General features: G+C 46.5%; 1 protein-coding gene across 1 annotated transcript in view; it reads left to right on the top strand.

Moving 5' to 3' along the window:
• MYO10 (myosin X) overlaps positions 1-16946 on the top strand; it is a gene marked incomplete at its 5' end in the record, with an annotated part of 218166 nt that overhangs the window by 175176 nt on the left and 26044 nt on the right. The window contains 6 exon segments of the mRNA XM_082651004.1: positions 6405-6529; positions 6622-6736; positions 12443-12549; positions 13626-13859; positions 14199-14244; positions 14984-15850. Coding sequence (XP_082507130.1) covers positions 6405-6529; positions 6622-6736; positions 12443-12549; positions 13626-13859; positions 14199-14244; positions 14984-15850 — 1494 coding nt within the window.

Genomic DNA, 16946 nt, shown 5'->3' with positions numbered 1-16946 from the left:
CTTAAAGGAATTGAGAATCTGTTGATTAACATCTATGAAAAATGATTCAAAAATTAAGGCAAAATAAAATACCTGGTTGACAGAAGTTAGTATTGAGAAGGAAACTTAACTTTGAGCTTCCTGTCAGCCAAGGCAAAAAGGGTAATACAATGCATTTTCTACTGTGTGTTCTCTTTTAATCACTGTATCTATTTTCAGTTTATTTTGTCTTGCCTTAATTCCTCTTTGGCACAAGGTGCGTAAGTAAGTTACCGTGAGTTACAATAGTCATCAATTTATGAATGTAGAGTCAGATTAAGCATGTCATTTCTTCTAGAGAGAACAGTTTTCTCCCCTGATATCAAATTTAAAAAAAAAATTGCTCTCATAGATCCGTGTTAAGTGATATTACATAACAGTGGATGACAGCAGAGTGAAATAAGAGTCACTTCTCTGCCAGTGCTGCGTCCTTGTCCAGCTTGTTCTCTCCCCTCTGGGTGTCTCTTCTCTTCAGGAGACTCTGAGGCATGGAGAGGGTCTAACCTCAGCAGTAGAGCTGGATTTGCCACCACCCGCTGACTCGGTTTCTAGTCGATGTAATGCTTAATCAGAGTGTGTGTGACTTTGGCCGTCAGAGGATAGTTCCTTCTCTCTGCAGTCCTGGCTGGCCCCTGCCAGCACCCCCTGACCTCGGCGTGGCAGGCTGCATTCCCACCCCACCCCCTCTCCCTGGACTCTTCTCAGGGCTTCTCCATTGGTTTCTGTGAGACCTCAAATGCTGAAAAGCATTATAACTTCAAGGGTCCACAGGTAATTAACTATTCTATTTTCTTTAATTAAATAAGCGCAGATTGAATGTCCTCTTACCGTGGACAGGTGACTATTTCCAAGTCCACCATCACACTTTTTGTTGTCTCTATGCAGTATTTTTTTTTTTTTTTGTGGTACGCGGGCCTCTCACCGCTGCGGAGCACAGGCTCCGGACGCGCAGGCCCAGCGGCCATGGCTCACGGGCGCAGCCGCTCCGCGGCATGTGGGATCTTCCCAGACCGGGGCACGAACCCGCATTCCCTGCATCGGCAGGCGGACTCTCAACCACTGCGCCACCAGGGAAGCCCTCTATGCAGTATTTTTGAAATTATGGAAGGCTAGGTAATGTTTGGGGTAATCATATTCATTAACACATAAATGCATTTTTCTTTTCTTTGTTGTTGTAAAACACCTCCCCTGTCTTGTGTCCCTGTTTGCCAGCACTGTTGCCCTTTATTTAGATTTTTAGCTGCAGAGACTTGGGCTTACCCGTAATTGATTGTTGTGGAGGGCTTAGCATGCTCTGTTACCAGTCATTTGTTTTGTCTAGGCATTCTGAAATCTTATTTTTTCAGATTGTAGAGGAGAAAGTTCTAATTTTTTTTTTTTTAGAATTAAATTACCTGAAGCTAAAAATATTTAACCCTGTCTCCAGGATACAAACTCTCTTGCATCCATCTCTTTTTGTCCATTTTAAATGCCTCCGTGTCAGTCTGGCTTTTACAATACCTTTTTCTCCTAAGCTTTATTGAGCTATAAATCACATACCATGCAACTGACTCATTTGAAGTGTACAATTCAATGGTTTTTCATAGATTCACAGAGATGTGCAACCATCACCACAGACACTTAAAACATTTTCATTACCTCAAAAAGAAATCTCCTTAGGGGACTTCCCTGGTGGCACAGTGGTTGGGAATCCGCCTGCCAACGCAGGGAACACGGTTTGATCCCTGGTCCGGGAAGATCCCACATGCCGTGGAGCAACTAAGCCCGTGCGCCACAACTACTGAGCCTGTGCTCTAGAGCCCGCGTGTCACAACTACTGAAGCCCGCATGCCTAGAGCCCGTGCTCTGCAACAAGAGAAGCCACCGCAACAAGAAGCCCGTGCACCACAGCGAAGAGTAGTCCCCGCTCGCCGCAACTAGAGAAAGCCCGCACACAGCAACGAAGACCCAATGCAGCCAAAAATAAAGAAATAAAATAAATAAATTTATAAAAAAAGAAATGCCCTACTTCTTGGCTGTGCCCGCTCTGTCTCCCCATCCCCTCCACCAGCCCTTAGCAGCCACCACTCTACCTTCTGTCTCCGTAGATTTCCTGTCCTGGACATCTCACATGAATGGAATCACCTAACACGTGGTGTTTCGTAACTGGCTTCGTTCACTTAGTATAATGTTCTCAAGGCTCATCCATGTTGCAGCATGTAGCAGCGCTTCATTTTTTTACGGCCAGTAATATTCCGTTTTATGGATAGACCATTTTGTTTGTCTTCTCATCGGTTGATGGACATTTGGGTCATTTGCACTTTAAGGTTCCCTTACAGCAGCTTCGCCCCTGATCTCCCTGCTTCTCTGCCTCTGTGTCCACGCTGTTCAAAGTAGGACCTCTACAATCCATTCTGTACCTGATTTTTTTTTTACTTTGTAAAAAAAAAAAAAAGTTAAGTGTCTTCAAAGATATATAGCCAAATAGAAATTTTTCATATTGTACATACGTGATTATTTCCTTCTTTTAGTGCCGTCTCATTTTCCCCCCTTTTTTTCTCAGCTGTCTCTTCTTCCCACCACCCATAGTAGTGCCCCCCACTCAGCAACAGCCTGGCATGTGTCCTCCTATCCTTTTCTGCACACTGTGTATCTAAGTGTGTATATTCACACACATGTACATACATAGAGCAGGTGTTTTATTTGATGGGGTCATTGTTATACATACTTTTCTGCATCTTCTTTTTCTCACCTTTCAAAAAGGCTTGAGAGTTAACTGGGGCATCTTTAATTTGGTCTTATTTTGTAATGGCCGCCTAACACTTCATGATGGGCCTGATATCAAAATAGACCCAGCCATGCCTCTGGTCTTGTTTCCAGTTTTGCTGCTACCAACACGGGGATCCTTCTGCAGCACAGGTCTGCCCCCGGCGGGCAGCTCGCGATCCTGGAAACAGTGGCATCAAACTTGAGTGCCGTGTCCACCAACAGCTCAGGTCCCCGTCCACCTCCGCGTTCCATCCCGGACTGAACTACTGAACATGCCAGGTTCTCTTTCCACCTCTTGGCTTTGGTTCGTGCTGTGTTCTCTGTGTAGAATGTCTCTTCCCCTCCAGCAGTGAGTAGGAGTTGTGAGAGCCCAAAGTCTGGGTCAGACCTGGGTTCAAATTCACGTGACACCCATACCCCCTCAGTACTTTTCTTTGTCCCGTGTTCCCAAGGAACGTAACTTTAATGTTTAGTATGGTTTTGTAGTAGGCCATCTACCAAATAAGTCGTGATGTTTGGCATACCTGTCACCCTCCTAAATGTCAGGGTCCTTGGAAACAGAATCAGCCCTGTGAGGCTATGCAAGTGAGGGTCAGAGGGTATAAGGGAAATCTCTGTACCTTCCTCTCAATTTTGCTGTGAACCTAAAACCACTCTTTAAAAAAATTAGTCTTAAAAAAAAAAAAAGCTGTGGAGACAGTAAAAAGATTAGTGGTTGCCAGCTGTTGGGGAGAGGTAGAAGTGAATACATGAAGCACAGGATTTTTAGGGCAGCAAAACCACTCTGTGCGATGCTCTGATGATGGACACGTGTCATTACATAGTCATCAAAACCCATAGAATGTACAGCACCAAGAGTGAACCCTGACGTCAGATATGCACTTGGGGTGACTAGGATGTGTCATGTGGGTTCATCAGTTGTAATGAATGTCCTACTCTGGTGAGGGGTTTTGATTTAAGACAAAAAAGAATCTAGCCCCCGCCTTTTGTTTCCCCCGAAAGCATGAATCACAAAACCCTGGCGCATAGTAGGTGTTTAATCATTTATATTCAGTAAACGGATCAAGGCCAGACTCCTAGGACTATCATTGCCCCGGTTTATGACTGTTACTTCCCCAATCTTCCCTTGCTGTCGGCCATCAAAACTTCACAGTTAGGACACTGCCGGCAGTCTTTGGAGGGAGGACCTCCAGTTCTGGAAAACGAGTTACCAGTACAGACTGGAGTGCATTAGCTGAAGTTTTGAAAGGCCACATGCCTTTGAGTTGTGACTTGTCCACCCTCCAGCTGTGTCATCTTTGAACATTAAATTCACCAGAAAGAAAAGAAAGTTGAGACCCACCAATGGAAATACAGGTCTACTCCCCTCGTGATTGCCCTGTGTGTTGCCCAGGGCGACAATCTGCGAAGAGATCCCCCTTCCCCCGGTTAAATTTCTGTGAAGGGGCAGAAACACAATCACAATGGGAGCCTGGAAAGAGTGGCCACTCATGGTGGCTCCCTCCCACCCTCCCGCCCCTCCCCAGGCTGTATGAAATCCTACAACCACACCACACTAATTAGCCCGAGAATGGGAGGGGTTGTCATGGCGACCGAGCACTTTTTAAAGCACAGGAATGGTGTTCATTATTGTTCAGTGTCTTTAGCTGTGGCGAAAAGGTCAGTGTGGCAGTTGTTTTCCATATGAATTTTGGCCTGAGAGCCAAACCGAAGGTGGAATGTTCCTTGGAGGGACTGGAAGATGGTAAGTGCCGCTGGACTTTTTGGATGGGGTGTCCCTTTAGTAATATTTTTCAGAGTGTTTTAATAACTAGTGCCAAACTAAGGAATTGTACGGACTTTGTTATGTAGAGATTGAAAGAAAAGGAGCAAGGAAAAAAGTATGGGTCAGGAACAGTGAAAGTTTGAGAGAGATTTAGAGAGTTTTTTATTTTTTAATTTAACAAGTCTTTGAGCATCAAATGATTAAATATGAAATTTGTAGATTTCTCTATGAATTAACAAAGTTAACTAAGTCTGATGCCTTATTGAGTGTTTGTTTTATATTAGCTCTCTACTGGTCGTTGTGGATCGCTACTGTTCAGATTATATTCCCAAATAAATCTAACAGAAGCATTTTAAGCAAATACCCTCAGAACAGTTGCCTCTCTCTCTGCGTTTCAATCCGAAGATAAGGGAAAGGAGTTATCAAGGCTAATTTTTTCATGCTTTATCTTTTATTCTTTCTCGTCTAGGGATATTTGAAATAATTAAGACCAGAAACCAGTGAGCCCCAGTTCTTTGGATATGCGCCCTTATTTATTGGCTAGACTCCGGTAGAATACTGCTGAGTAGAGACATCTGACCCCAGTGTTTGTAGGAGAAATTAAATTTGAGACAAGTCATCGTGCTGGATATGATGGCAGCTTTTCCATCAAACGCTGCAAGGGAGGTTTACAGAGCATTCTTCAGATTTATTTTTTTGCTAGCTTGGAAAGCGTACAGCGTAACATGGCTTTCAGCCTGATTTTGTGTTAATGACTGGCTGTGTTTTTAAGACTCGCAAATTTAAGCCACTTACCGTCTTTGCACTTTTTAACAATGTACTTGTGTTCTATGGCACTATTTTTCAGTCATTTTGTACACAGTTGTGTAAGATAAGAAAATACGAATTAATTAAAGGGAATGGGGTGTTTGGATTAAAACACAAATCACTGCCCAAAAAGCTGTGAGTGGGAAATGGCATACTTTGGGGCTTTACCCTGAAAGACCATTGTCCTGTCAGCAACACCAGTTTGTTTGGCAACTGGACAGATAAGAGAATATGGTTCAGAATGTTAAGTCCTGGCTTGATTTCCTCTGTCTTTTGTTTGTATGTTCTGGGATTAATTTATTTAGTGACCATAGCATGGAGCTCGATAAATGGGGTTTCTGACTAGAAATTGAGAAAATTAATTTTTTTTTTCATTTTTGTCTGTTTTCTCCACTTACAAGCTCTCCTCTTCCTCCCCAGCCCCTAACCCCGCCCCCAGCCCTCACTGGATCACTGCATTCTTCAGCTAAAAAAAATGCCTGGAAATTGAATTTTGAAAAGTAAATAAAGTGATATTTGCATGACACTTAAGATTCTTTGGAAAACATAGCATTAAAATTGGTGGTCCGTTTATGAAATTTGTAAAATAATCAGAAATTTGAACCTGGATATTAATATCAGTGAATTCTTGGTATCTTTTAAGATAGTGTTGTGGTTCTATTTTAAAAAATGATACTGGAACACTTCCCTGGCGGTCCAGTGGTCCACACTTCCACTGCAGGGGGCACGGGTTCCATCCCTGGTCAGGGAACTGATCCCGCATGCCGCAAAGCACAGCCCAAAAATTAAAAAATAAAAGTGATACTGATATATTTACAAATGAGAGTGTGTACTGTCTGGGACTTGCTTCAAAACAAATCCAAGGTCAGGGAGTAAGTGGGCTAAGGATGGGGGGCAGCATTGACATGGGTGCTGGCTCTTACAGCTAGGCTATGGGTATGTGGGGTGGCGTTTGTTTTCTGTTTTGTATATTTGTGTAGGTTCAAAATGTGTGTGTGTAAAACCATGGTGGGGGGGGGTGTGCGGTCTTGTTAACGTCATCTTCTCACCTCTTGGCATGTTTTAGATGCCCGACCAGTTTGAACAGGCAGTTGTGGTCAACCAGCTGCGGTACTCCGGGATGCTGGAGACAGTCAGGATCCGGAAAGCTGGGTATGCTGTCCGAAGACCCTTCCAGGATTTTTACAAAAGGCAAGACAGAGCTGCAGAGACCCTCTTTCTTTGCAGAGGGGCTGGGGAAAGGATTTTAGCACAAGGTGACGCTGGGCATTCTTCTTTTGCAGATATAAGGTGCTGACGAGGAACGTGGCTCTGCCCGAGGATGTGAGGGGCAAGTGCACGGCCCTGCTGCAGCTCTATGACACCTCCAACAGCGAGTGGCAGCTGGGGAAGACGAAGGTAAAATTTCGGAGAAACAACGACCGTCCCATCAACCCCCTGAGAGATGTTTGAGTTCGGTGTTCTGTGATGACTGCTAGCCAACTGTTTTTCCAGTGTTGGGAAGATACGCGTGGTATCATGCTAGCCATACTCTTTGTCCTCCCAACATGAGTCTTTTATCTGAAGTCCTTGATTTTCAGGGACTGTGTTCTTGGGGACACATTGAAGCATCGGATCCTAAGTGCGTGTGTTTTCATTCAGTCAGTCAACAAATGTTGGCTGATGGGCAACTCAGTGCCAGGAAAGAACTGGGCAGCCTCTGGCATCTAAGAAGTGATACCCCAGACCCTTCTAACTTTGCATTATAAGAATAGAATACTGAATGTTCTCCCTGCATCACAGGAGCTGTTGTGTGGGAGACCAGCAAGTAGTCCGAAATCCGGCAGGTTACCCAAAGTCCAGTCTGGAAAGCCAAGTTGAAATCCATTTTTTTAAACATGCAGGTGTGACTGAGGCCTTTACCCCTTAGCTGAGTGATAAGCAGTCTGGCCTCAACAGCAAAACTTAGCCATAAAATTGGCAGTATGACCTCTTCTCCCTGTATCAGGAACTTCCAGAGCTCTCATTTGGGGTTCCATTCTCCTTCTGCCACCCACCTCCAGGGTCTTATCACACAGGAGAGGCAGAAATGCAGGCAGCTGGGGGTCGGCCTTTGAGTGTATGGTTGTCTTCAAAAGTAAGAAGTGTTCCTCAAGCCTCATCCTCCTGACTCTACAAGTAGGAATGGAGCAGCAGAGAAATATTTTAAAGTTTCTGCTTACATTACGTTTTTAACCTAGGAGTTTCTTTGTTTAAAAAAAAGAAAGAGGAGGAAGAGGGAAACAGAGACACATATCTTGCAGTTTGACTGTCTTCATCTCAGAGCTTCTCTGACAGAATACCATAGACAGGGTGGCTTAAGCACAGACATTTATTTCACACAATTCTGGAGGCTGGAATTCTGAGATCAGGGTGCCAGCATGGTCAGGTTCTGGTGAAGGTCTCCTTCCCGGTTTATAAACAGCTGCCTTCTTACTGTGTCCTGACACGGTGGAGAGTGAGTTCTGGTCTCTCTTCCTCCTCTTATAAGGGCACTAATCCTATCATGGGGCCCCACCCTCCTAAACGTAATTACTTCCTAAAGGCCTGACTTTCAAATACCATCACTTTGGGGGTTAGGGCTGCAGCATAAGAATTGGGGGTGGGGGGGTGGCCAACATTCAGTCTATAACATTGATGTGAGATTAAAGACAAGTATTTAGGCATCACCTGGAGCCCACTTAGCAAAGGAAAGTGTATAATGAACATACTCTTCTGCTCTTGAAGGATTTCAGCTGGCCAGGGATTTAAGATGCAAACATCTAGCAAGGTAGAGATGGCATGCAGAGGTATTGTATTAGTTATCTATTGCTGTGTAACAGACAGCCATAAACTTAGCAGCTTTAACAAAACACACCAATTACCTCATGGTATCTATGGGTCAGGGGTCCAGGCACAGCTTAGCTGGTCCTCTGTCAGGGTCTCAGAGTGTCGGCTGGGGCTGCATTCCCTTCTGGAGCTTGGGGTCCTCTTCCAATCTCACGTGGCTCTAGAATGCCATTCTTTGCAGTTGTAGGACTGAGGCTGCAGTCCCACTGGACCCTCTTTTCCTGCTGGCTGCCCCCTGGGGCCACTCTCAGCTTCTAGAGGTCCCCCCACAGTTTCTAACCACCTGACCCCCCTCCCACGCCCTCCCACTTCTTCAGGGCCAGCGGGAGACACTCCTGCTCCAGTCTCCTAAGGTGGAGTCTTATATGATGTAACATATCCATAAAGAGTGATATCCCATCACCTTTGCCATGTTCTAGAAGAAAGTCACGGGTTCCACCCACACTAATAGGATTAAACAAGGGTGTAACTCATTGGGGGTCACCTTGGGGTGTGTCCTCCCAGGTGTATAGGTCTCTTTAGCTGGAATTCTCCACCCTCCCCTCCACCCCGTTTAGCCAACTCCTCCTTCAAGTCTCTGCTTAGATGCAGGCTTTGACGGGAGTCCTATTTGACATTCTTCACTGCACCCTGAACCAAAACTCATCCCTGAACTGGGCTAAGCCCCCTCCTCTGTCATTGACATCTTTCTGTTTTCTGCCCTGTTATAACACTTAACATGCCGTCATGTTTTCTTGGTATTGCCTGGTGACTTGTCTACAGTCACCCAATAGAGAATGTAGAGTTCATTGTTCGTTTTTCTACACAACACAATGCACGTAGTAGGAGTTCACATAGTAGGAGCTCAGTCAGTGTCTGTTAAATGCTAAAAAACTATAAGTGATGGCACAAGATTGTTGTATGTTGAGTCACTCAAAGAACTTTCTAAAGAAGTTGGTTCAAGTGGAGCTCTTGGCAGTAGAATATAGTCTGCTCTGATTTTTTTAATTAGAAAGGTATTACATTCTCTATAAACTGATATCCTCCTCCTGTCTCACTGCCTTATACCATGGAATAACATCAAAGATTATTGACTCACCCAGCCAATACCGGTCTCTTTTCTGAGCTCTGAAAAAATCAATCCAACTTCATTTACAATTTACAGTGGAAATCAGGCCCCAGCAAGACTTAGAACTGGGTGTAGCACAGGGATACGGAGACATAAAGACATGGGCATTGCCCCCGGTTTACTAAGTTTCTGGGAGATAAGTCATCCCATACAACTGATAAATTATGCAGTGTGATCTCTTGAAGGAATAAGGACACACCTCCAGGAGAGAGCTCACTGTGAATTGACATGATCAGAAGAGTATTCAAGAAAAGGAAATCTTTAAAGAGGAGTTAAATTTTAATTGGTGACACATTGGAAGCAGAAGTGGGATGGAAGCTTATCATTTCGCATAAATATTAGGAAGTAAATGGAAACATGAGAGCATTTGAATTGTATCCACTAAATAGCCTTGACCTTGACCAACATTGGACTTAATTATACACTTAATTATACTCTAGCAGTGTTTCAGTCAGTGTTGCCGCCAGAGGTCTTTGCATTTAAAACCTTGAACCTCTAAAAAATATCTAGATCTTCTGGTAAAGAAGTTTCTGTCAACACTTCCATGACAGAGGGAAATGTGGGCAGCGCTGTAGTCAGCAAATTAAACATGACGCCAGGTCTGAATTCACTGGCTTAAAACACATCTGGTCTTTGGAAGGCAAGGATTCTTCTCTGCTGGGGAAGCATCCCTAAAGAAGCTAGGAGGCCTGTCCAAGCCTCTGGAACAGCCCGAGCAGGAGATCCTGCTGTACGCCCCTGCTGAGAAGCCAGGTTTAGGGAGACGGAGGTGAACAGCTGCTCCCCTCTTTCTTCCTGGTTTTGCCTTTCCCCTCTACCTCGTGACTCCGGCACGTTTTACTTTTCTGGTCCGTGGACTACATTGCCCGACCTTATTTCTTCTCTGGCAATAAATCCTACAAGAGGTATTCTATAAAGACATTTTACTGGAATAATCCGTAGGCTCTTGAGCTCTCTAAGCAAATGGTAGGAAAAGCCATGAGAAACTATTCGTATTGGATATCGAGTCAAGGTTAGCCAAGCAGCCCCCTGAGTGGGCACTGCCCCTTCCTAAGCTGCTTGATGATGCCTGACGAGGCCGGTGCCTCCGCTCACAGCAGCTGGATCCTGCTGACTCGATCTTGGCTGCATCCTGGGAACATGGCAACGTGGCAGCGGACACCACTGGGCTGGAAGATCTGGCATCACTTTCTGTGTGTTGTTGCATAAATTCAGGGTGGATGTTCTTAATGAAGCCAAGTCAGGTCTCTAAAGCATTTTACTCCGTTTGCCCTTCGGGTTATGGAAAGAATCTATTGATAGATAAAGATGTGGAAGTAAATCTAATAGGCAGAGCATAGAGCTCTCTTTGAGGGGCATGAAACTCAGGCAGGTATTTCTCTGACTCTGATTCCAACCAAGACAGTCCCTTGACTTCTGATAAGGTGTGAGACGCTCTTTCCTTCATAAAGCTTCCTATTTGTTCATCTGATAAATGTACTGCTCGTTGGCATCGATGCTTTTGTGTTATGATGTCACCACCGCCATCACCACTCTTGTTCAAGATTTGACTTCATTACTTTTTCTTTTAAACACTAACCAGAGCAACAGCGTTAGACTAAGATCCTTAATATCAAAAAATCGTCTCAAAGAGAAGTTTAAATATTTCTTCGAAGTCCAGTCTTGATGAAAACTGCTTCATAGTTCTGAACTTTTTCTCATTGCTGAACTAACAAGCTTTATGCTCGTAGCTCCTGTTTCTTACATTAAACTTTTTTTTTTTTTTTTTGCTCAAGATGCAGTCTCTTTATGCATCAGCAGAGCATATTAATTGCAATTATAGGAAGAGCATTGTATGAAAAGCTTTTCCGAGAGAATTATTTGGTGGGAGAGTTTGACAAATGCTCAGGAACCCACAGCAGGAGTGGGTAAGGCTTCTGTGAGTCACATGATGGTGGGATTCTTTATTTGCTTTTCTGCCCAAATGTCTGGGAAGAGCCAGGGCCGAGAGTCTGGGAAAATGTGGCATCAGGAGGACCTAATGCACCGTCACAGGCCAGAATGACTCACTGGAGCATAAATTGAGAAATCATGAGTGAGGGCGTGTGTCGTTTAACCAACCCCCGACCACTGCCCCCAGCTGACCGTTAACAGAAAAGCATAAGAAAAAATGTGTTTGTTTTTAGGAGATAATTCAAAACTTCCTTAGGCATCACGTTGGAAATTACAAAATTAAAAGCTACCACGATTGAGGGAGGGTCTCAGTATTTTCATACCTTTTCAAATATTAGGAATTCTGATACGAATGCCAGTTACCAGACACACTTAGGCTTAGATAAATGGTAAGCCTAGGATTGAGGTGCCCACGGGCAGAAACAGGCCAGCCAATAGTTACAATCTCTTTGTCCCGATTCTACTGATACTTTTCTTGCCATGGCTGAACCGAGGTAACTTAAATGATTCAGTTCTAATTGCAAACAGTTTATAGAATTACATTCTTAAATGTCAGTTTTTTTATGTGCATTATTTTTTGAGGCCAAGACGCTTTGATCGTAATCATTTGACAGGCATGAAGGGAGCGTTTCCACGTGATGGCAAAGTAACATTTTACAAATTTCTTGGATTTTTTCCCCCTCCCTTTCTTTCTTTTGTCCTTTCTTTTCTTCTTCTCCTCCTCCCTCTCTTCCCCCCCTTCCCCGCTCCTTCTCCTTCTTAATGTAGGGAGTCTCTCTAGATATCTTCTTACTTAGACTTACTGTAGCACTGGTGCTGGCGCATGAACTATTTGTCCCAGCCCACAGTGAGATAAGGATTTATAAAGGCAATTTCACAGCCCTCTTATGCCTGTTGAACTAATAATAACTGAAAAAAACGGGACTTGGATTTTATATACCCCTTTGGTTTTTTCTTTCCAGTAATATATTGTTTACTATATTTTACAAAGATCTTAGTCTGTGACAGATGGGAAGTTTAAAAAAAATAAAGAAAGAAAAAATCCTCTCCCCACCAGGAATTTGAGATTCCCTGTGCTGGACACCATGGCTCTTTGTGTTTGGAGCAAATCAGAGAAAGAAAAAAGCCTTACCCACCAAAGGCACAGCTGACTCAGCAATGTCTTACCACTGCCTGCCGCATTCTGTGGATGTGACATGTTGCTCTCTCCTGGGCAGGTCTTCCTTCGCGAGTCCTTGGAGCAGAAACTGGAGAAGCGGCGGGAGGAGGAGCTGACTCGGGCGGCCATGGTGATCCGGGCCCACGTCTTGGGCTACTTGGCACGGTAAGAAGTGCGCGGACGGGCTTGCCTGGTGACGCAGTGGTTGAGAGTACGCCTGCCGATGCAGGGGACGCGGGTTCGTGCCCCGGTCCGGGAAGATCCCACATGCCGCGGAGCGGCTGGGCCCGTGAGCCATGGCCGCTGAGTCTGCGCGTCCGGAGCCTGTGCTCCGCAACGGGGAGAGGCCCCAACAGTGAGAGGCCCGCGTACCGGAAAAAAAAAAAAAAAAAAAGTGCACGGACAGGAGGGGGCATCCCCCGTGTGTGTCACCAGGTGGGGTGGCCCTGGCCACATGCTTTCATTTAAAATAGACCTGGATGGGTTCGGGTCAGGACCAGGCTAAGGGGAGAGTCCCAGGGCAGTGCTCGTAACTAGCATTGCCAGCACCAAGTTAGCTTGACCTGGGCAGGAAATGGGAAAAGGGGATCCTGATGTCTCAGGGCAGCGACATCAGGGGACTGGGCGACATATTTAAACATTTCCCTAGTTCCTCTGGGTCACATACTGAAGCCACAGGCAGCTCGCCTGTTGACTTTGGTGTCATCCCGTTGGGTCCACAGCGGCCCCCTCTCCAGGGTGTGCCGAATGAGGCAGGTTCTTTTCCTGTGCGTCTGAGTTCTTTCCTCCTCTGCGGACCTGCGGGCCACCCGAACCCTTGCTCGTCACAGTACGTTACATTTTCTCAAGTACACAGCCGTCCTGCTGTGGCAAATCCTTTGCTTTTTTTCCTCATAAGGACAGGAAAATATATCCCATCTCTTCGTTCTGTTTACAGCCCAACTTCCTGCCGGGACTTTTCAAAGTCAGTATTAGGAGTGATGTGTTTATTTAGCCAACATGATGCTAGGGTCTTGCTTGAGTTTCGTTTGTTGTTATTCTTTTGTTTTTCTTCTGTTTTGTTTTGCCCACAAGGGCCTCCTTGTCGGCTCCCTATAATGAGTCTCCGTTATGAGCGGATCAGCCCCAAACGAGGTCCTGCTGTCTTGTCTTGTAACATTAACGTAAACTCGTGTAAAGAGCTCGAAGCCTCATTACCTCCACAGTTATTCTGTTGTGCTGTTTTCTGTTCTCATTTTCAGAAAGCAATACAAGAAGGTCCTTTATTGTGTAGTGATTATACAGAAGAATTACAGAGCATTCCTTCTGAGGAGGAGGTTTTTGCACCTGAGAAAAGCAGCCGTGGTTTTCCAGAAGCAACTCCGAGGTCAGATTGCCCGCAGAGTTTACAAACAGCTGCTGGCAGAGAAACGGGCAGAGGAGGAGAAGAGGAAACGGGCGGAAGAAGAAAAGAGGAAGCGGGAGGAGGAGGAAAGGTATGGGACCTTTCTTGGCTCGGATGAAACAGACAGGAGGACACCTCTGGTGTTTTTATGCTCTATATCCAGCTTCGCAGGAACCTGCAGTTTGAAACGATAACGCTTCGTGGCTCAGATAAAATTCCTTAGCAGCGTTGAAGACCCAGTTTTGTGGTATTTTTATTCAGGCAAAGAATAGGTGTATTGCCAAAGGAAGAGACCCTATCCCTCCTTCACACTTCTAAGTTGTCTTTTGCAAAGCTTCTGTTAAAAAGTTCGCTCTCTGAAAAGCGGGGGTCGGATTTTTTTCATTGCTTTCGTCTATTTTCACTGTCTTTTTTTCTTGACTGTTTTCAGAGAAAGAGAGAGGGAACGAAGAGAAGCTGAGCTCCGCGCCCAACAGGTGAAGAATGCCGCGACACGTGACATCTTGTCTGTTACCTTCCCAGTTCAAACACTTTGCCTCAGTGATTTGAAACTAAAGTAAAGATGTAGGGAGAAGGATACAAAGCTAAAATAAATATACAGGAGGAAGAATTTTAGAGGAGATGTTTATGCTGCAGTTTCTAACCCATTACATTGGGTAAAAGTGTGTGAATGTCTTAAGGTTTCAGTGTGAATCACGACGGCATGATAGCTCTAGACCAGTGTAATCACTATATTAGTTTGCTCGGGCTGCTATAACATAAGTAGTACAGCCTGGGCAGATTAAACAACAGAAATTGATTGGCTCACAATTCTGGAGGCTAAAGGTTCAAGATCAAGGTGTTGGCAGGGTTGGTTTCTTCTTAAGCCTCTCTCTGTAACTTGCTGTTTCCTCACGTGGTCTTGCACCTGCGTACCTGCTTCCCCAGTGCCCCGTGCGTGTGTCCCAATCCCCTCTTCTTTATAAGGACACCAGTCAGTTGGGTTAGAGCCCTACCTCACGGCTTCATTGTAACTTCATCATCTCTTTAAAGGCCCTGCTCTAAATCCAGACATATCCCGAGGGGACTGGGGCTTGGGGCCTCACAGAGCGATTTGGGAGAGGGAGGGATGCAGTTCAGCCCCCGGCAAGCACATCTCATCCCAAAGGAGGGTCGCTGCCCGCACTCTCCATAGTGTCACTTCCTGACCTGACCCCTTCCTTCCTCTGTGTCCAGGAGGAAGCAGCGAGGAAGCAGCGGGAACAGGAAGCCTTGCAGAAGAGTCAGAGGGAGGCCGAGCTGACCCGGGAGCTGGAGAAGCAGAAGGAGAACAAGCAGGTGGAAGAGATCCTGCGCCTGGAGAAGGAAATCGAGGACCTGCAGCGCGTGAAGGAACGCCAGGAGCTGTCCTTGACCGAGGCCTCCCTGCAGAAGCTGCAGCAGCTGCGGGACGAGGAGCTGCGGCGGCTGGAGGACGAAGCCTGCCGCGCCGCCCAGGAGTTCCTGGAGTCGCTCAACTTCGACGAGATCGACGAGTGCGTCCGCAACATCGAGCGCTCCCTGTCGGTGGGGAGCGGGTCTGTGGGCGTGCGGGCCGACCTGGCCGAGGGTGCCTGCGGCGAGAAGCCCAACTTCAACTTCAGCCAGCCCTACCCGGAGGAGGAGGTGGACGAGGGCTTTGAGGCCGACGACGACGCTTTCAAGGACTCGCCCAACCCCAGCGAGCACGGCCACTCGGACCAGCGCACCAGTGGCATCCGGACCAGCGACGAATCCTCGGAGGAGGACCCCTACATGAACGACACCGTGGTGCCCACCAGCCCCGACCCCGACAGCACCGTGCTGCTGGCCCCCTCGGAGCACGACTCCTCCTCTGGGGAGCCCACCTACTGCATGCCCCAGACCCCTGGGGGCCTGCCCTCCCCGGACGGCGACTACAACTACGACCAGGACGACTACGAGGACGGGGCCGTCACCTCCGGCAGCAGCGTGACCTTCTCCAACTCCTACAGCAGCCAGTGGTCCCCAGACTACCGATGCTCCGTGGGCACGTACAACAGCTCGGGGGCCTACCGCTTCAGCTCGGAGGGGGCCCAGTCCTCGGTGAGTACCCGCTGTCCTCCCGGGGCCCCGATTTGCCCGCATTGCGGTGGAAGTTGTCTGCCGTCCTCGCCCCCATTGCACTATCCCTTGGATGAAGACATCCCCCCAAGAACGGGCCAGGATTCCAAAGTCAGGCTCTTAAGGTGGCCTTAAACCCCTCTCTCTTGCCAAAAGCTATCGTCACACAAGTAAGTGGAAATTGGTGCCTGTTGGAGGTTGAACGCAAAACCCAGAACTGCGTCTTGCCCAAAGCCTAAGAAAACTGGCATTTTCAGTGGAGGCTCTGGCTGTGTCTGTGCTGGCTTTGCAGCAGGTTGGGAAATGAGACCCGCCCTAAACTGGAACGCGACTTGCCAGGGGCACTTCAGAGACCTTTCCTGACGGTAGCTTCACCCGCCCGCTGCAGGACGTGATGTATATTTTTCTGGTTGTAAGGGAGGAACCTTTAAGGGCTTGAACGTGCTCTTTCCAGCTTCTGGATTTATTTATAGTTTACTTTTATTTTTTCCCGTTGTCTGTGCGTTAAATACTCCCTTGCCTTTCTAAGGCTTGAAGATATTTGTATTTATTTGTTTGTTTATTTGTTTAAGAATATATTTTTTTAACTAATTTATTTAATTTTGGCTGTCTTGAGTCTTCGTTGCTGCACGCGGGCTTTCTCTAGTTGTGGCGAGCGGGGGCTACTCTTCGTTGCGGTGCACAGGCTTCTCATCGCAGTGGCTTCTCTTGTTGCAGAGCACGGGCTCTAGGCGCACAGGCTTCAGTAGTTGTGGCACACAGTCTCAGTAGTTGTGGCTCACGGGCTCTAGAGCGCAGGCTCAGTAGTTGTGGCGCACGAGCTTAGTTGCTCCGCAGCATGTGGGATCTTCCCGGACCAGGGCTCGAACCCGTGTCCCGTACGTTGGCAAGGAGATTCTTACCCGCTTCGCCGCCAGGGAAGTCCTTGAAGACATTTTTAGCACAGTAACTTAAAGGGAATTAACTCTTGGATGGTTTGATTAAAATTGTACGCTTAAACAGCAGCGTTGTACTTTGAATATATAGCCTTGGGATTAAAATATGTCTCACGTGTTACGTATCAAGTCAACTGACGGTT

This window comes from Grampus griseus (genome assembly GCF_964374135.1).
Source record: "Grampus griseus genome assembly, chromosome: 3".
Lineage (NCBI taxonomy): Eukaryota > Metazoa > Chordata > Mammalia > Artiodactyla > Delphinidae > Grampus > Grampus griseus.
This window is presented reverse-complemented; position numbering and strand designations above follow the sequence as displayed.